The 18,816-nt window shown below is 54.5% G+C and overlaps 1 protein-coding gene across 13 annotated transcripts; it reads left to right on the top strand.

Moving 5' to 3' along the window:
• Positions 1 to 170: 170 nt before the first annotated feature.
• LDB1 (LIM domain binding 1) lies at positions 171 to 13,597 on the top strand. 13 transcript variants are annotated; one of them, XR_014249265.1, is made up of 13 exons: positions 409 to 570; positions 5,860 to 5,934; positions 8,506 to 8,608; positions 8,734 to 8,778; positions 8,887 to 8,962; positions 9,058 to 9,160; positions 9,334 to 9,506; positions 10,024 to 10,146; positions 10,385 to 10,468; positions 10,561 to 10,684; positions 10,889 to 11,037; positions 11,751 to 12,868; positions 13,223 to 13,597. XR_014249265.1 is itself a non-coding variant. In XM_082408412.1 (13 exons), exons 1-12 carry the CDS (start codon positions 546 to 548, stop codon positions 12,820 to 12,822), a joined length of 1,095 nt encoding a protein of 364 aa, XP_082264538.1. In that variant the 5' UTR covers positions 409 to 545; the 3' UTR covers positions 12,823 to 12,868; positions 13,223 to 13,597. The 13 variants fall into 13 exon arrangements, 12 of the variants coding, with proteins under 12 accessions (XP_082264543.1, XP_082264539.1, XP_082264538.1 ...); XM_082408412.1 differs by having other exon boundaries at positions 10,889 to 11,031; positions 12,802 to 12,868; XM_082408420.1 differs by having other exon boundaries at positions 12,802 to 12,868.
• The last annotated feature ends 5,219 nt before the right edge of the window (positions 13,598 to 18,816 follow it).

Below are 18,816 nucleotides of genomic sequence, written 5' to 3'. Positions count from 1 at the left end.
CAAGCACGCCGAACCCGGAGCGTTGCCGGCCTCACGCCGCCCGCCGCCGCGCGGCGCACGCAAGTCGCCGCCCGCTGCGCCCTCGCCCGGGTCACTTTGACACTGCTCTCCCCGCCCACTAGCAGGCAATTAGCATATTAATAAAGCCCGGCCCAGCCCGACTAGGGCTGGTGAGCGAGCGCCTACGACAGGGAGAGCGAGAGCTAGAGGGGGCGAGCGGCGGCGTTGGCGGCGGGGAGGGCGGCGGGAGCGCACAGACACGCACACGCACACGCGCACACACAGACACACACTCTACGGACGCACACCCGCGCGCACACACGCAGAGACAGCTCGCCTTCCTGCCTGGCTTCCTTCCTGTCTGCTCCGTGCCTGACAGGCCCCTCACTGCAACCAGGGGCCGCCCGCACCGGGCCGAGGCCGGGCCGGGCCGGCGGCGAGGACAGCGGGGGCCGCGGGCGGCGGCGGCGGCTCATGCCCGGCCTGTCCCCGCGCGGGGCGGGCACCGTGACTTGGCTGGGCCCTCAGCGGCGGGCGATGTGAAGATGTCAGTGGGCTGTGCCTGTCCTGGTGAGTGGGGCGCGCGGCCGCCCGGCCCCTCCCCGAACCCTCCCTGCCGATCCTTCACCCCTTGTTTGGTGAGAACTTGTATGGGGGGCGTCGATGGCATGGCTGTAGTCGGAGGCTTGAGGGGTGTGTGGGGCCTCAGTCGGTGGAAGGTTTTCCCCAACCGTGTAAATGCGCAGCAGCCCAGAGGCACGGGCAAGGGGCGCTGGGGTTAGCTTGTGTGTGTTTTTTGGTGGGGGAGGCTACTTAGGGAGGGGTTTTGGGGGGGCTGAAATTCCCAGAATTCCAGGGTGTTAGCCAATCAGAAGTGAGTCTGGACTTTTGACACCCCCCCCCTCAGGTCATCATACAGTTGTGATTGGCTGGTTTGGGTTGCCCCCCCCCTTCCCTGCTGCCTATTCCCTCTTACCTATTCTGTGACACCTCCCTCCAGGCTGTTTCTGAGGACCCTGTTTGGGGGGAGGGATTGATTGGGGGCCATCTTGCCCCCCTCCAGATTATCCTGCCTGTTGCCAGGGAAGGTTGGTCCTCCTGAGGGACACGAGGTCCTCCTGGGGCGGGGGGGGGGGGGGCAGATAATTGGCCCCTTGGGTCTGGCATCTTCGCCCTAGTGGGAGGGGGAATGTGGCAGCCCCAGGCAAGCTAGGAAATAAGAGTGACTTGTGAGAGTTGAATTGAGGGGAGCGATGCTTGACCCCAATGAGAAGACTTGGTTCAGATCCCTGCCTCCCCCAAAACACATCAGCTCTTGCCAGTGACAGCCTGGGTCTGAGTTCTTTACTAGGGAGGAGGAAGGCCTGGGTCTGAGTTCTTTCCTGCTGCCAGGAAGAAGGAGAGGGGCCGTGTGACTGGAGAGGTGGTCTTCAGAGGGCCTCAGAACACGGTTTATATCCATCCCCAGGACTCTGGGTTCTTGAATTATCTGCAGGACCCCCTCCTGTCCCAGGCAGGAGTTAGCTTTCTTTGGAAAGTCAGGTATTCCTGAATCTAGCCTGGTTTGGATCCTTTGCCCCTCCAAATGCCCTGTTCTCTGGGAGGCCCATACCCCACAACTGGAAACCCCCCTCCCCCCAACACACATCCCCAAGGGAAGCTGCCAGTGCGGAAGCCTCCTTGAAAATCATGTGACCCAGGCCAAAGCTCTGCTGGGCTGGGCACACACTTAAAGTGCCTGCTGAGGCTGACGTTTAAGGGGCATGGGGCCCAGAGGGAGGGCTAGTAGAGCCTAAGAATCCTGGAATATCCAGGTGTGGGAACCCCTGGCTCCTGCTGCAGAGGGTCAGGGAGAGGAGGAGAGGGAAGAGCCTGCCAAGCTGGAATCCTGCCTGGCCCCATCATTCCTCCTCCTACCAGCTTGGTGTGTGTGTTTGTGTATTTTCTTTATAATTGCCCCATGCTGAGTACCCTGTTCAGATCCATCCATTCTCTGAGTCCATCCCATGGCCTTGATCCTCCATCACCATACATAAGCATAGCTAAAGGGCTGAGTCTTAAATATGATTGTTAGTGCCTACAAATAGTGAGCAGGAGGTGAGTATGGAAGGGTTGTCAGGCTGGAGGTAGATGGGAGGTTGATCTTGAAGTTGAGATAGGGTGCCTAGTCCTGTAAGAGAAGGGAGAAAGTTTCCCTCTCAGTCTCTCTGGGAGCAGCATGGGGACAGAAGAGGACCTGTATGTGTGAGGGGGGACAACTTAAGGCAGTGCCCTAAAAGGTATGTTCCTTTTTTGTGTCTGGTGATCTGGTTGGGGGAGAGGGGGCCTAAGATGGCCGAGAGTGGGGAATCTTTTTCCTGAATGTGAGGAAGTCTTACGGATTGATGCCACAGAGGATGGATGGAGGTTAGTCTTCAAGGAGAACCACTTGGGGAGGGGCATGAGAGTGGCCTGGGGGTGAGAAATGGTAGGATTTGGGGTAAGGGAGGGCACCAGGCTTGCATGGATGTGTGTGAGCACATGGCTGAACACAGGGACCCCGTGGCAGCATGTCCAGTCCAGGCCTAAAGACCACCCCCCGCAACCTGAGCAGCCCTGGGGTGGGGGCCCAGGCGCCCTGGCAGGCTGCCTGCCTGCTGCCTGCCTGCCTGCCTGCCTGAGTCTCTCCTTTGTGCTCTGCTGTCTCCCGGCTCCTCCTCCCCCAGCCCGGCAGAGACAGCACATGCCCCACACATGTGACTGAGGGAAGCCAGAGCACACGCAGACCCACACACATGCACATGCAGAAGGAAACACTACAAGATACACACGCATACACACATCTAGCTCCCATAGTGCTCCTGGGGTGTGTAGTAGCTTCTGGGGCTTTGGTCAGGAGCAGGGAGAACCTCTGCTAAGGGACATCATCCTGGGCAGGGCAGGTTGCTGAGGGGGCCAGGGCCTGTCTGGGGCAGCATGTGGCTCAGAAGGGTTAAGGTAGGGAGGAGTAGGGGGAGGGGAGGAGGCAGCAGTGGTGGCGGCTGGGAGCCAGGAGAGGAGGATGGCAGAGCGCCAGGCCAACGGGAGGCCGGGCACAGACAAAGGAAGGGGGGCAGGCACACTGGAGGCCTGGGTCAGGGAGCCCCAGGGGCCCGGGCAGGGGGCAGTGCTGGTACCTTATCCTGTGGGCTGGGGCGGGTTGCTCCCCTTCAGAATTTCCACCTCCAGGAGGGGTGCTCTTGCTCTTCCCTCCCTCATCACCTTTGTCAGTCTTTGCTGCTCCCTGCTTTCTCCCCACCCCACCCCCCCCACCAATTTTAGAGCCTTCTAACTCTGAGTTGCTCTCTTTAGTTGGACCTCATCTGCCCCTGTGCAAGTGGGAGAATTAAGTCCGAACTGAGAGAGGAGCAGACTTGCTGGAGAAGGGGAACTAAGAGAGGGCCCGTTTTGAATGATATGCCAGAGTCTGGATACATCTTGGTATTTAGGGGCCCTTCTCCCTGAAATTTGAGGAGACAGACTGGGTGGGGGTTCTGAGCTCTGAACTGGACGCTGAAGCCAGAGCACACAACCATCTCCCCTCCCCAAGTAGATAGTCATTTGGGGCCTGGAGTGACCATTCCTTGGAGGGGGCAGGCAGTAGGAACGGCTGCAGTGCCCCAGGGCTGGGCTTGTGTGAGTGGGGTTAGAACCAGGGTTCCAGCCTCAGGCCCTCCTGTCTCACTGTAATCTGTGCAAGTTAGGATAATAGGCCCTGGATGCTATTAGGATCTCTTGAGGTACTGCCTGTGAATGCGCTTTGGAAAGTTTAAAGGCACAAAACAAATGACAGGAATTGTCCTGTCAGTGGGGGAGGAATGTAGTTTTCCCAGAGTTGGGCTGTAAATTTGGGAGTCAGGACAAGTATCTCAAGTCCTGGTGGTAGGCAGTATGATGATAGGCATTCTGGCTGAATAGTATAGATTTCGATAGGTTTATGAAAGCCAGGGTGTATCATATGGCCAGGCCATGATGGAGAATGGTGTGCAGATTTCAGAGAGGGTGGGGTTAGTCCCTGGGTAACAAATGGTCAGGGTATGTGTGTAGCAGTCTGTCAAAGGTTCAGGAGGTATAATGAGTTTTGGGGTGTGTCTTGGGGCTTGGGGCATGTGCGTCACAGGTCCCACTGTGTATGTGTGTGTGTCCTGGGTTTGGGTTTATTTGGGGTTTGAGGTATATCACAAGTTGAAGTGTGTATCAGGTACGGATTTGTGTGAGAGTGAGCTGTGTTAATTGTGTGTGGAGGATGTTCACAGAGCCAGATGCAATAGTATTATTATTGCACAGTCAGCTGGTGTGTATGCCATCCTGTTGTGGGGCTGTGTGTGAATCTGGTTGGGGGGGCGGGAATAGAAAGCTGAGACTCAAATTGCAAAGAAGGAGGAAGTCCTTACTGTCCCCCACTTCCCATGTGAGTGTGTGTGTGTGTGTGTTTCTGTCCAGGTAGTATAGGGCCTGGACCACTATCCAAGTTTTAGAAAAACTCCCTCTCTTGGGCTTCCCTCCTTGCATTGGAGAACAGGTTTCTACCCTGGTAACCATATACCTTTTTTTCCTAGGGTTTGGGGGAGGATTCAGCAGCAGACTAGACCCCTTCTGGGGACTCTCAGATGGGCAAGTTTGCCTTCCTGAGTTCTAACAGAGCCCCTTTCCCTTGCACCCACGTGCCTCCGGTGGTGGTGGTGGTGGTGGTGATGGGTGGGTGGGGGGAAGGGGGCTTCCTGCAAAGGCAGTCAGCATTTGGAACTAACCTGCGTTGGGGGCAGGGAACCTGGAGTGTCCCCCTCCTTCCAATCAGTGTTTACAGGCTGAAGTCTGAGTGTGTCTCTGTCAAAAATAACCCCCTGGAGCCTCCCCCCAGCTGCTCTGGGATTTCACCAGCCAAGGGTGGCTGCCCAGGCCAGCCTTCAACCCGAGAGATCACTAGGGAGAGGAAGAGAGATTTGGGGGATGTTTGGGAGGCCGTTAGAAGATACTGGGAGTCTCCAGAGAGGAAGAGTGCCCTCCTCCATCCCTGCCTGTGGCTTGGGCTCCCCAACTCACCCCTGAGCACCCCGCTTGGGGCTTGGGAGCGGCATTCCAGTTCCTGGCTCCCACGGCCCTTCCCTCCATCCCGGTCTCTCCAGACCCAGTCTCTTCTGTCTCCCTCTCTCCGGCCAGTCCCCTGTCTCTCCTAGTCTCTGTCTCTCTTTTGTTTTTCTCAGCAGTCCTCCCTGCCTGCCTCCCTCTCTCAAGCTCCCTCCCTCCCCTCTCTCCCTCTTCCTCTTTCCACGCAGGGAGGGGGCGGGGCCGGTGGGGGCAGCTCCACCCTCCGCCCGCCCTGGGGCCTCATTCTGAGAGAGGCTCGGAGAGAGCCAGCGGGGAGGGAGGGAGAGAAAGGGAGAAAAGGAAGGGAGCCGGCGGGCGCTGCGTGTGTCTGTGCGTGTGCGAGTGTGAGTGAGTGTGAGTGCCGGGCCCTGCCTCTGCTGGTGCCCCCGGCGGAGGGGCCTGCTGGCCTGGGGAGGGCGGGTGGGCTGCTTGGAGGCAGAGGCAGAGGCGGCGGCGGGGAGAGCAGAGGAGGAGGAGGAGGAGGAGAGGAAAGAGCGGAGCAGCCATTGTTGAGGGAAACCTTGCAAACAAAGAAGGCTCCGGACTCCCCGCGGCCCCCCGCCCCCCAGGCCGGCCCCCTGGCCCCGGGTCCCTAGCCCAGTGGCCATTGTAACTTTCCCCCGGGGCTGTGGCCGCCGTGGGGCGGGCCGAGGCCGTGCGTGCGAGTCTTTGTGCAGCCCGCGGAGTGGAACTCCCAGCCAGGCCTGCCTGTCCCACTCGGGACATGAGCGGCTGAAGTTGGCCCCCCCTCAGGCCTCACCCCTGCCAGGGCCCCTCTGGGCTCCCAGCCGCTCCCCGCACCTCTCCTGGCCCCCTCAGTTCTCCCAGGTAAGTAAGTCTGGGCACCCTGCAAGCCTGTTGGGGGTGGGTGGAAGGTCCTCCATCTGGCCCGGGCCTGGTATGCTGGCTGTGAGAGAGGTGCCCCAGCTCATAGAGGAGAGGGCTCTCGGGCCTGCTGACCTCTGGTCAGCCCCCGAAGGGAGGGGGCCTGCCCTCGGGTCAGGCTGGTTACCATGGAAATACCCAGCTGGAGGTGCCCCCCTAGGCCACAGGATGCAGCTTCCATTCTGAGAAAACTTTACTAGTTCAGGGCTCTTCCTCTCTCCTCCCCCTTCCTAAGGGCTCCCAGGTTGCTAGAGGTGGGAGACGGGACTCTGCCTGACTCCAAGACTGGATGACACATCCATCCCCTCACCCCCACCCCCACGTTGCTCCCTCTACCCCTGCTGCTGGGGACAGGCAGCAGCAGGGACAGATGGTCTGGGTGATGTTCCCTCCCCTTCTCTTCTCACTCCCCAGCCCTTGTGCTGGGGCTACTGGGAGTTGCTATGGCTCTGGAGAGATGCTGAGTTTATTTGTGTCCATTCACTGGTCGTGTAAATAGAGGTCCCAAAGCTTTGGGCTTTAGCTCCTCAGTACTGTTACCTAGCCCCAGGCAATGCCTGTCATTTCTCAAGTGAGAAATTGAAGCTCTGAAACTTTTTTCAGAGTCAGAGAGGAACCCTGGTGTCTTGCCTCCCTTCTCTTTAGGGTCTTGAGCTGATACATTTCAAGTGGCCCTGAAACTGAGGGGCAGGGGCAGTAATGCTTTTGGGGAAAGGAGGGCCTAGGTAGGGGATGAGGGCCAGGTCTAATAATCAAGACTACTGGGTGCATTGCCCAGGCCTGGCTTCTGGTTGCTAGTGTGAGCTTTGACTTCCTACATGGCCTTGTCCACCTGTTTGTGGAGTTGGGGGACTTGGGGTTGGTTGGGACTGTCTCTTTCCTGAAGACACATGCTCCTCATTCAGCCCTGACTGGCATGTGAAGGCTGTGTATGTCGTGCTGGGAGCCTGTGGATGTGGCCTGTGAGAGCTCATGCATGGGGCAAGGGCCTGTTGCAGGCACCCTGATCCTGCCTGGGGCTGCTGGGTTCCAGCCCTTGGTAGGCATGTTGGGGCGAGCTGAGGGTGCAAGCCTGCTAGGCAGGATGAGGCACACGCGTGTGCAGGTACACACAGGCTCTGAGTCTTGGCACCTTCGGGGACGGTGGAGGGTAGGCCTCTCTGGGACCCTCCTTTGGCCCATATTGTGAGGAGGGGACCCAGGGGAGAGAATTAAATGGTACATGTTGGCACAGGGTCTTCCTTTGTCTCTTCCTCCCAAGGAACAAAACAGATTTTGTATCTGAATTGGAGAGGGGGCTCAGACACAGCTGATACAGCTACCCTTCCAGATGCAGTCAAGTTTGGGGGACATGAGGAAGCAGCTGTGACTAGGACTCTGCTTCACGTTCTCCTCCTGTCTGGTGGGGAGGGGAAAAGTGGCATTGTGGGGGTACCTGGCCCTTACCTAGCTATGAATGTAACACTTCTTCCAGTCAGGTAATAGTAGAGCAGGAGTAGAACTGTGTGGTGCTTCTGAGTGAGGTGGAGAGGGGACACATGAGCACATGCACAGATACACACAAGCAGAGACCCTGTCTAGTTACCATTTGCCTCCTAGACTGAGCCTCTGAAACCTAGGCTCCTTCCCTGGGGCTTCGTATTTTCTTTTTGTAACTAGAGTGGGATCCATTGGAGGCCCGTCTACCTCCCTCCCCCACTGCAAGTCTAAGGAGAGAAAAGGGGTTGAGGCTTTGGGTTTCTGGTTTGGAGACAATACTAGACCCACGGTGGGTGTGTGTGTGAGGGGCTGGGCTGATAAGGGAGTGGCCGTTGGTGGGAGAGGCAGAAGGCCCAACTGGTTATCTGGTGGTCGGCACCCAGCAAACACTCCCCCCCCCCCTTTATCTTTCTATCCCCTGCCCTCCTGAGACCCTGGGGGTGGAGAAGGAGCAGGGAGTTGGCAAAATCCCCCTTTACCCTCCCCCAACCTGGTCTCCAGAGGGCAATAGAGGGGTAGAAATACTATAGGATATGGGAATCAGAAGACTAGGCTCAAGTCCTAACTCTGCCAGTTAGTAGCTGTACGATCTTGATAAGTCCCTTTGGACTTTTAGTTGCTTCATTTATAAAATGGGAATGTTACACCCGACTCTGCTACCTCACAAGGTTGTGATAGTGATTAAACAAAATAATGTAGATGGAAAGGGAGTTTATCAAAATTTTAGATTCTAATGTTTAGATATTTATTTATCCTATGGTATTGACATTTCTTCCCAGGTTCAATTCTGTCATCCAGGGCTCAGCCACATGAAGAAATGGGGTCTTGGGTATTAGGGCTGAGAACTTCCAGTTTCTTAATAAAACAAGATTGGAGCCAGATTTAGAAGCTGGGATAGGTGCTCCCTAGGGTAGTCTCCCTCCCCTAGTGCACTCGGGGGCTCCAGAAGACCAGTCCCTGTGCATACAGTCTAGCAGACTTCCAGGAGCACTGCCAAGAGGGACTCAGGAGACCCCTTCTTTCTTTCCCTTCTAGGTTGTTCCTCAAAGTCATTCAAGCTGTACTCGCCCAAGGAGCCTCCGAACGGCAACGCCTTTCCTCCCTTCCATCCCGGCACCATGCTAGATCGGGATGTGGGGTGAGTTTCTTGTCCACTTCCTGTTCCTTCCCCAGATGGCATCCTGCCTGAAAAGGGGAGGGAGTGACACCCCCCAATAATTCCTGTCTTCCACCCCCATTCTCATAGCCTCTTCCCTTACACAGCCCAACTCCCATGTACCCGCCTACCTACCTGGAGCCTGGGATTGGGTAAGTGGAGCCCAGTGGGGAGGTTGGTGCTTTCCATTACAGGGGTGAAGGCGGAGGTGGTGTGGGGAGGCTCTGCTCCTACTGATCTCCCTTCTTCACTTCCCCCAGGAGGCACACACCATATGGCAACCAAACTGACTACAGGATATTCGAGCTTAACAAACGGCTTCAAAACTGGACAGAGGTATAGCCAGGGGAAAGGAGCTTGGAGGGAGAGGGCCATCTGGGCACCCCTGTGGCATGTCTTCTGACACACACACCCCTTCCTGTGCTTCTTAGGAGTGTGACAATCTCTGGTGGGATGCTTTCACAACTGAGTTCTTTGAGGATGATGCCATGTTAACCATCACTTTCTGCCTGGAAGATGGACCAAAGAGATATAGTGAGTGACCTCTGGGGGTCCTGCCAGTGCTGCTGTAAGAGCGTACATCTCCTGTGTCCTTCTAAGATCTGGGCGTGGGTATTTGTCCCAGGGGATCTGTCTTGGCAGGGGTGGTATCTGCCTGACCACTTTTGAGATCCTTCTGTTCTGAAGAGTTTGTCCCATCTCTGCAGCCATTGGCCGGACCCTGATCCCACGCTACTTCCGCAGCATCTTTGAGGGGGGTGCTACAGAGCTCTACTATGTACTTAAGCACCCCAAGGAGGCATTCCACAGCAACTTTGTTTCCCTCGACTGTGACCAGGGCAGCATGGTGACCCAGCATGGCAAACCTATGTTTACCCAGGTCAGCACCCAGCTGGATGTGGAACACTGAAGTACCTGGGTTTGATTCCCCTTCTGGCTCCCAGAAATGTACTTGGCTTTTCCCCAGGGAGGCATAATGGGAAGTGGCAAGATACACAGGAAGGGCAGGCATGCTGCAGTATTCAGCAGACATGTATCGAGTTTGTACATGACAGTTTTCTGGGCCGCAGGGAGACACCAGTGAACAAGAGCCTGTCCTCATGGAGCTATGGCCAACGAGTGTATCACTAGCTACAAGAGGAGAGGACAAGAATCTATTAAGCGTTTCTACTCTGTGTGTGTGTGTGTGTGTGTGTGTGTGTGTGTGTGTGTGCATGTGAGTGTGTGAGGGCCAGTGTGGTGGGTATATGAGGAGATGGTCCATGTCGGTTATGTGCCCAGATTTCTGTTCAGGTGGCAGGAGTGTATGCAGTGGGAGAATCATGAGGAAACAGGGGAACCGGTATACTTTTGGGTATGTGGGGAGGTGGGCAGACTTGTGATAAGCTTGTTTCCAGGTTTGTGTGGAGGGCCGGTTGTACCTGGAGTTCATGTTTGACGACATGATGCGGATAAAGACGTGGCACTTCAGCATCCGACAGCACCGAGAGCTCATCCCCCGCAGCATCCTTGCCATGCATGTGAGTTGTGCACAGGACCCAAGCCACAAGGCTGAGGGCAGGCAGCGGGAAGGGTGGAACGAGGTCTGCCATTACCCGCCAGTGGCCCTAGACACAGGGTTGAAGTTTATCCATCTGAAAAATGGGTTTTTATATAGTAGCCCCTCTTCTCTCTCAGGGGTGTCACGAGGCTAAGATGACAGGGCAGGTGAGCAGATGCAACCCAGGTGCTAGTATTCTTACCTTTCTCCTCCTCTAGGCCCAGGACCCCCAGATGTTGGATCAGCTCTCCAAAAACATCACCCGGTGTGGGCTGTCCAATTCCACTCTCAACTACCTCCGAGTGAGTCCCTGGTCACCCAATTTCTGCCCCATCCCATTTGGTCTCCACTCCATGTCTGTCCCCTGACAAGCCACTAACTGGTCTCCCCCCAGCTCTGTGTGATACTCGAGCCCATGCAGGAGCTCATGTCCCGCCACAAGACCTACAGCCTCAGCCCCCGTGACTGTCTCAAGACCTGCCTCTTCCAGAAGTGGCAGCGCATGGTAGCACCCCCTGGTGAGTGCCTTGCACCTGCACCTGCTCTTACCAGTATCTGATGCTGCTTCCCCAAGGCTGTATCGCTGTCTCCTCACAAAGCCCTTTCCTCTTTCCTGGGTCTGCGAGATTGGGATCAGGGTAGGCTCAGGCTCCTTAGGAGCCAGAATGGGGAATAAGGGTCCCAGGGCCCTACCCCACCTGAGTCTCCTTTCCCTGGCACAGCGGAGCCTGCACGGCAGCAGCCCAGCAAACGGCGGAAAAGGAAGATGTCAGGGGGCAGCACCATGAGCTCGGGGGGCGGCAACACCAACAACAGCAACAGCAAGAAGAAAAGCCCAGCCAGCACCTTCGCCCTCTCCAGCCAGGTACCTGTAAGCATCTCGGCTTTCTTCTCTCTTCTGGGCTGCCCCACTGCTGGCCCCTGACCCTTGACCCTGTCCCATCCTGAACTCACTAGCAGACGTAGAAACAAAGACAGTTTTTCCGAGTGTACTTTGCCATCGTGGGCTGACTCTTGTCCCTGATGACAGTCCTTGTCAGTCACATGCATGATTGTGATCACACAGACTCAGACGTAGCAACGTATGACATCAAGGGACGGAGACAGCCATGGGAACGTATGGACATAAAGGACAGACAGCTTAGGGGCACACAGACCACCAGAGAGACACACACACTGACAGAGGGACACACAGACTTGAATGTGTGCAAATCTAGAATACATACACACGCACATACATTTCCCCACTGGTGTTTTTGATCTGCTCCCTCTCTCTTACATTGGACAGAAGTTCAGGAGCCCCCTAAAATTTTGGAGAGATGGACTAGGGAGCTAGAGGAGTAGACTGACTTCTCCCAGAATCCAGTGGATATAGGTTAAAGGCTGTGATGCTTTGCAGTCCTTCAGTGGGAAGTATTCCAGGGGCGGAGGGTATCAGAGGAGTTGGGGTTTTAAATTGGGGTATGAGTGGGGGGGTGTGGGGTTGAGTTTCCCGGGTGGGTGTTGGGGCTCTGGGGGTATCTGCTGCCCTGGGCTGGGCGAGCCCCTGCCCCGATTATGTTTGGGGACCTCCGCCACTCTCAGGATGTGATGGTGGTGGGGGAGCCCACCCTGATGGGCGGGGAGTTCGGGGACGAGGACGAGAGGCTCATCACCCGGCTGGAGAACACCCAGTTTGACGCGGCCAACGGCATTGACGACGAGGACAGCTTTAACAACTCCCCTGCCCTGGGCGCCAACAGCCCCTGGAACAGCAAGCCTCCGTCCAGCCAAGAGAGCAAATCGGAGAACCCCACGTCACAGGCCTCCCAGTAAAGGCCTTGCCACGGCCACCGCCACCCAGCGCTCTGCCTGTCTGCCCCACCCCTCGAAGCCCCAGGGAGCAGAAGACAGAATGAAGAGACTGAGCATCTAAGATGGGCAGCCTCATCCACCCGCTTCAGGGAGGAACTGGACTCACTGGGGGCAGGTGCCAAGATTTGCCCCTCAGTGGCCCTGGGCTGGGGCTGGCCTCTGCAGAGCCTTTTGGGGGAAGGGGGTACTCATGTGGATGCCTGTGTGGGCCCTGAGCCTCTGAGAAATGTCCTGACCACCTCCCAGGGCATTTGCCTCCATCCTCACCCCAGGTTCTGGGTTCCTCCATCCTCCTGACTCCACCCTCTTCAAGCCTGGGGTTGTCTATGCCCACAGCCCTTAGGGACTTAAAAGTTATGGGGCTTGGTTGAATGCCCCTCCTCCAAACCCTCCCCTTAGGTGGCTGGTAGTAGAGGGGTAAAGCTCTGGGCTCCTCCCTTCTGCCACCTATCCCAGCTCCAAGTTTTTTAAAAAATAATATTATTAAAAATGTAAGTTTAAAAAAAAATCACTCATGTCCCCTATTTCCCCTTATTAAAGGTCCAGCTACCTCCCTACGCCTGGCAGATGGGGAGCTTAGGGCCCATGTGGAGGTAGGGGGTTATGCATTACCATTTTATACAGTTTGAGAGCTTCAGACCAAGGAGACTTTGCCATCTCTCTTCCCTTTTCCTCTGGGGTGACTGGAGTTGGGGAAGGCATGCCATGAGGGTAGGACGCCATTGATGGCCTCACTTTTGTGACAGCCCCCTGCTGTTGTCTCTGTCTCCCCATCCTCTAGGACTCTGGCCTGCCCTCCTAGTGCTTGTGACTCCTTCTATCCCAGCCCCCAACCCCCTCCCTCCACGGTGTGTATATTCTTTACAAGTCCTCCACTAGAGCAGCTGTCTTGGATGGGGGGAGGGGGAGGCTCCCTCCCTTAGGGAGTGTGGAGGGAAGGGAGCAGCCTTGTTTGTCACTGTGTTTTTTGTTTTGTCTCAGTTGGGCAGGCATGGGTGGAGGAGGGGTTCATCCACTCTCCAGTACTCTCTTTCCCCAACCCCTCAGACTGCATATCTAGTCCTCCCCTGCCCTTCAAGGATGGGTAGAAGCCACTGAGGGTGCCCCAGCTCTGAGCCCACCAGGGAGCAGTAGGCTTTTGTCCTCCAGCTGAAGTAAAGGCTCTTCATTTCCCAATATCTCCTCTCTCCCCTTCTTCATAGAAGGACAGGGGAGGCAGCCAGGATCCTCAGCTCTGTTTCACAATTGGACATGTGGAGGCTCCAGGCCCAGGGTGAGGCCGAGAGCAGGGTCCCATGAGTCTGGGCCCAGCTCTGTGGCTTCGCTGCCTTCTCCTGTGGCCAGTTCCAGAAGTGTTAGCACCACCTCTCTCCCCACTCTTCCTTCTGGATTCTGGGGTCCCCCACATCCTGTTTCCTCTACTCCAGCTGCCACTTTTGGAAGGATATTGTGTCAGGAGCTGAGGGAAGGGGTAGGGAAGGTGGATGTCCCACCCTGCCTGCTGTAATGCCTTTTTTTTTTTTTGGGCCATTTGAGTCATGTATGGTACCGATCAATAAAGAGACTTTTTGGTTTGAGAGTGTCTTGGTTGGTCATTGATGCCTATAATGACTCAGTCCAAGGCAGTCTTTTTCCCCCTCCTTCCTGCAGTCCCTAACACCAGTCATTGGGGAAGAGGCATGAATTGGGCTTGTGAATTCCCCCTCACTCCCATCTCACGTTTCCCCTCACTCTTCTGGTGGTGTTCTTGATGTGTCCCAGGCTGCTCTGTATTCCTCAAAAGTTGACTTCCCAGCCCCTCCCAGGACTATTGTTCCTCACCCCTAACTGTCATGGGGCTGCCAGACAGGTGGTGGTCCTCTGGAGGCTGGGTTCCTGGGATAGATAGCCCTGGATTAGGCTGTTGGGGGAGGGGTGGAGGAAGGGGTCCTTGCCTAGGAGGGGGTTTGGATTGGAGGAGCTTTGGGTGGTTAGAATGCTTGGGAGACTCAGTCCTGTTTTTGTCAGATTCCTACCCCTACCTGGCCTCTAGCTTACCAGACCAGCTGAGATCTGAACTAGTCTCCTCTGGTGTTAGGTCCCTGGGTGGGGAAGCGGGAGAGTAGTGGGGTTGTCTCCTTGCTGACTTTGGGCTGAGGCACAGAGAGAGGAGGATGCTTAAGCACTATTGCTAGGGGACAGCCTGAAGCTCCACAGAGAGATGGTAGGAGGAATAGGGCACTTTTCAGACTCCTTTCCAGGTAGTTATTCTCCCCGATTCCCCCTCCTTCCCCACTATTATAGAAGATTGGCAAGATAGGGAGACACTGCAGTAGGTTGGGGAGGGGTATTAGCACCCGCAAAACCCCCTACCCAGTCTCCCTCCTTTTCTTTTTCTTTTTGTTTTTTGGTTGTGCCGCGCATCTTTCAGGATCTTAGTTCCCTGACCAGGGATTGAACCCCGGGCCACGGCAGTGAAAGCGCCAGGGAATTCCAAGTCTCCCTCATTTTCATCCCAGACAGGGGAATCTGAGGCCTCAGACTGTTCCCTCACTAAGGTCTCTGGATCTCAAGTAAGGCCTCATAGACCTGCACCTCTGCCCCCACCTCCCAAGCTAGCAGGAGGAAACCAGAGGAAAGGACTGCATGGCCCACCCCACCCCCTTTCCAGTCCATGCAGTTACCTCGGCCCTGCCCTGCTGCCAGCCCAGCTCCTCGTTGCTCCAGGACCTCAGAACTCCAAGGCCTGCATTTGTACACACACACATTTCCCACCCCTCTGCAGGCCTGATCTGACTGAAGGACATTTACCAGCCAGCTGTGACCACTAATTCGCCCTGGAAGTCCTAGGTAACACCTATCTGCAGTGTGTTTGTGTCTGGCGCTAGGTGTACATCTGGCCTTTTTGCCTGAGTGTGAGCTTGTGTATGTAGTGATTTCTGACCTCAGAGAGGGCTTGGATATGTTTATGTAAAGGACGTATACACGTATTAATAGGTATGTGGGCTTGTATATGCATTTGTTTATGATGTATGTCTTGGTGGATTCATTCATTCAGCTAATACTCATTGAGCCCTCTCCAGGTGCCAGCCCCAATTCCAGGTGCCAGCCCCAATTCCAGGTGCTAGGGATGTGGTGCTGAACAAGGCAGAGGAGGCATGACCACTGGGTGTGAGTTGGCAGCAAAAAGTACATAAATGAGGATGTGTTGTTGAATGCATGGCTTGGCAGTACGATTGTGTTGGGTTATGGGGCTGCCAGGGCGGGCATGTGACTGGGTTTCAGCATTTGCAGGTTCACATTGTGTGTGTGTGTGTATGTTTCTGAAAGGGAGGTGGTGGTCAACGGGAGAGGTAGATTGCTAGGCCTGGACTCTGCCCTGCTTGGGGGAAAGGAATGGGCCAGAGAGACAGGGGAACCCACTTTTTGAACTCAGGAAACCTGGTGGCCAGTGACTTCCTCTGAAGCCCCAGATCTGGCTCCTCCCTGTTTGCCCCAGTGGCCCCTCTGGGGAAGGCCCTTGTTCAGGAGGAATTTCTGGGGTGGGGGAAGTAAGCCCTTCAAAGCCCTCATGTCCTCTGTTTCCGGGTGCAGGGGAGGGCCCAGTCCCAGGCCCAGCATGATGCTGAAAAACTTGTTTCAGCCCAACTGTGTATGCCGGCTGGGCCCCACTGCAGAGGCCCAGGCCTTGATCCCCAGGCCCCCAGCTCAGCCTGAACCCAGCTCCTTCCCCATGTTTCCTAACCCAGTCCAATCCAGCCTGGTCTCCAGCCCCTTTCTTTTTTTTTTTAAATTTATTTATTTTATTTATTTATTTTTGGCCGCATTGGGTCTTCATTGCTGCATGTGGGCTTTCTCTAGTTGCGGTGAGCAGGGGCTACTCTTCATTGCGGTGCGAGGGCTTCTCATTGTGGTGGCTTCTCTTCTTGCGGAGCACGGGCTCTAGGTGCACGGGCTTCAGTAGTTGTGGCTCTCGGGCTCTAGAGCTCAGGCTCAGTAATTGCGGCACACGGGCTTAGTTGCTCCGTGGCCTGTGGGATCTTCCTGGACCAGGGCTTGAACCCGTGTCCCCTGCATTAGCAGGCGGATTCTTAACCACTGCGCCAGGAGGGAAGCCCTCCAGCCCCTTTCTTAGGACTGCTAGTCTAGTCCAGCACAATCTCCAGCCCCTTTTATACCAGTAGCCCAGTCCAGCCTGACCTCTAACCCCTTTTAAAGGTAAGAGGCCAGCCCAGCCAGCCCAGCCCAGTTCAATCTGACCTTAAGCCCCTTCCCCTAAGGTGGAAAGTTTGAAGCTGCCCTCCCAGAGCTTCCCCCCAGTCCCTTTTTTCACAAAGTAGGGTCTCATTTTGGGGATTGGTGGAAGTAGAGGTGAGAGTACAGGATTAGGAGTTATAGTTAGGATGAAGAAGGAAAGGGCAGGGAAGACTGGGAGATGAGGGGCACGGGGTGCTTAGGATGGCCCAGGCGTGTTCTGGGCCAGGCTGAAAAGAGGGAATGTGTAAAAAGTTGTGAGTCAGCGGCCCCCTAGTTCCAAACTGAATTTTTTTTTTTTTAATTAATTGATTTATTTTTGGCTGCGTTGGGTCTTTGTTGCTGTGTGCGGGCTTTCTCTAGTTGAGGCGAGCGGGGGCTACTCATTGCAGTGGCTTCTCTTGTTGCGGAGCACGGGCTCTCGGTGCACCTGCTTCAGTAGTTGTGGCTCGTGGGCTCTAGAGTGCAGGCTCAGTAGTTGTGGCGCACGGGCTTATTTGCTCCGCGACATGTGGGATCTTCCCGGACCAGGGCTCGAACCCGTGTCCCCTGCACTGGCAGGCGGATTCTTAACCACTGCGTCACCAGGGAAGTCCCCAAACTGAATTTTGAAGATGGTGGTTTTGGCCTCCACTGGACCCAGCTCCCCAGTACCCAGAATGCTTACAGCACTCTACCATGTGGCCACAGTCCCATTCTCTCAGGACCCACCTCTTAGGCTTCTTTCCACTCCATCCGGAGGTCTTCAGTGAAGAACAGGAAATGAACGACAGACTACACACCCTGTAGTTCTTAGCCTAGGGAATGGGGGGAGCTGAATGGTAATGGAAGCTGACCCACCTCCAGGTTCCTACTCCACCAATTCCAGAGCCCTTTTCCTGAAGTAGCTAAACCCTGGATTACTCCTCTCCCTGCTGCCCCACCTCTGTGCCACCAGCTCACCTCTCCAGGAGGAGAACCTAGAGACAGTCCCTAGAGAAAAGTCCCAGAGAGGGTTAGGAAGGAAGAAACTTTTCCCCCTCTCCCCCAACAAATAAGGCTACCTGGAGGAAGTAGGCATAATTTCTCTCCCTTGCCTTTAATGGATGTCAGGTGCACAGAATTAGATTAATCATACCCTTGTTTCATGGCACAGTCTTTTCATTGCCCTATGCACAGGACACATTTATTTAATTATAGTACTGTCATAAGAACTTATCACATGAAAGCTAGGACCTTGGCAGTAACTGAAATGCATCCTCCTCCCGTGGTATCCCCCATTCGTCTTTCTTTTTACAAGTTTATCTTAGCTTTAGCTTTATGTATTTCCAATTTTTTTTTTTTTTAGTTTTTTTTAACCTTATTATAGAGGAATACTGCTGTATGTAGTTTTCGGCTGCTTATTATTTTTACTTAATATTACTAAGATTCATATTGCTGCAGTTCATGCATTTTGACGGCTGTGTAGTATTCCATATGTGACTATACCACAGTTCTTCATTCTCCTGTCACTGGACATCTGGGTTGTTTCTATCATGGTTTCTGCTCTCATGAAGAGCCTTCCTATGAACATTTTTATTCCTTTCTCCTATTTTACGTGTGCAGAGTTTTTCTTGGTTTTATATTTTGGTGTGATCTCTGCAAACTCATGTTCCCACCTCTGACGCCCAGGTCTGAGTGCGTTTACTATGGCAGAGGATCTAGGGTTAACTTGAATTAAAGTTCAAACATTTACTGGGAATTCCCTGGTGGTCCAATGGTTAGGACTTAGCACTTTCGCTGTGAAGGGTCCAGGTTCTATCCCTGATCAAGGAAACTAAGATCCCACAAGCCACGCAGCCAAAAGAAAAAAAAAAGTCCAAACATTTATTGAGTACCTGCTATATAAAGTACTCTGTCTATTCATTCATTCAGCTAGTCAAGCTACATTTAGTGAGCATCTACAACATGCCAGGAACTGGAGATGGAACAGTAGATAAGAAAACATGACTTATAGAGTTGGGTGGGGAAATAGATATTAAACAGTTACATATATATGCAATTACAATTTATATATAACTGAATAATGCAGGTTAGATATATAATAGAGACCTATTTTTTTATTTTTTTTGGCTGTGCCACACAGCATGCGGGGATCTTGGTTCCCCAACCAGGGATCAAACCCATGCCCCCTGCAATGGAAGCGCAGAGTCTTAACCACTGGACTGCCAGGGAAGTCCCAGAGAGAGACCTAATTTAAACTGGTGTGTTAAAGAAGGCATCTCTAAGGGAGTGATGTATCAGCTGAGACATGAAGGATTAGGAGGACTCGACCAGGTGACGAGCATGGGGAGGGAGATTTCATGGGGAGGAAATAGGTCCTGATGCTGGGAAGTGCTTAGTGTGTTGGAAGAATAGAACACCAGTGGGTTCTGGGCCTGGTGAGCAAGGGAAAGTGGTGGCAGGAGAGAGGCTGAGGCGAGATGGGACAATGCCATGGTGTCAATAACGATGATGACAATAGCAGTTAACATTCATTCTGCACCAGGTGTTGTGAGAAATGCTTTATATCAATTATTATCTCATCGAAAGCTGAGCACAGCTC

The sequence above is a fragment of the Balaenoptera borealis genome (assembly GCF_965194805.1).
Source record: "Balaenoptera borealis genome assembly, chromosome: 10".
Taxonomy (NCBI): domain Eukaryota; kingdom Metazoa; phylum Chordata; class Mammalia; order Artiodactyla; family Balaenopteridae; genus Balaenoptera; species Balaenoptera borealis.
Note: the sequence above shows the minus strand (reverse complement) of the source record. Positions and strands in the feature narration are given on the sequence as shown.

Coding starts and splice junctions, on each gene's coding strand:
- LDB1 (XM_082408417.1), top strand. CDS start 546: ATGTCAGTGGGCTGTGCCTGTCCTG. Junction 9,507..10,023: donor GCAAACCTATGTTTACCCAG/GTCAGCACCCAG, acceptor GCTTGTTTCCAG/GTTTGTGTGGAGGGCCGGTT. Junction 10,469..10,560: donor CCACTCTCAACTACCTCCGA/GTGAGTCCCTGG, acceptor GTCTCCCCCCAG/CTCTGTGTGATACTCGAGCC.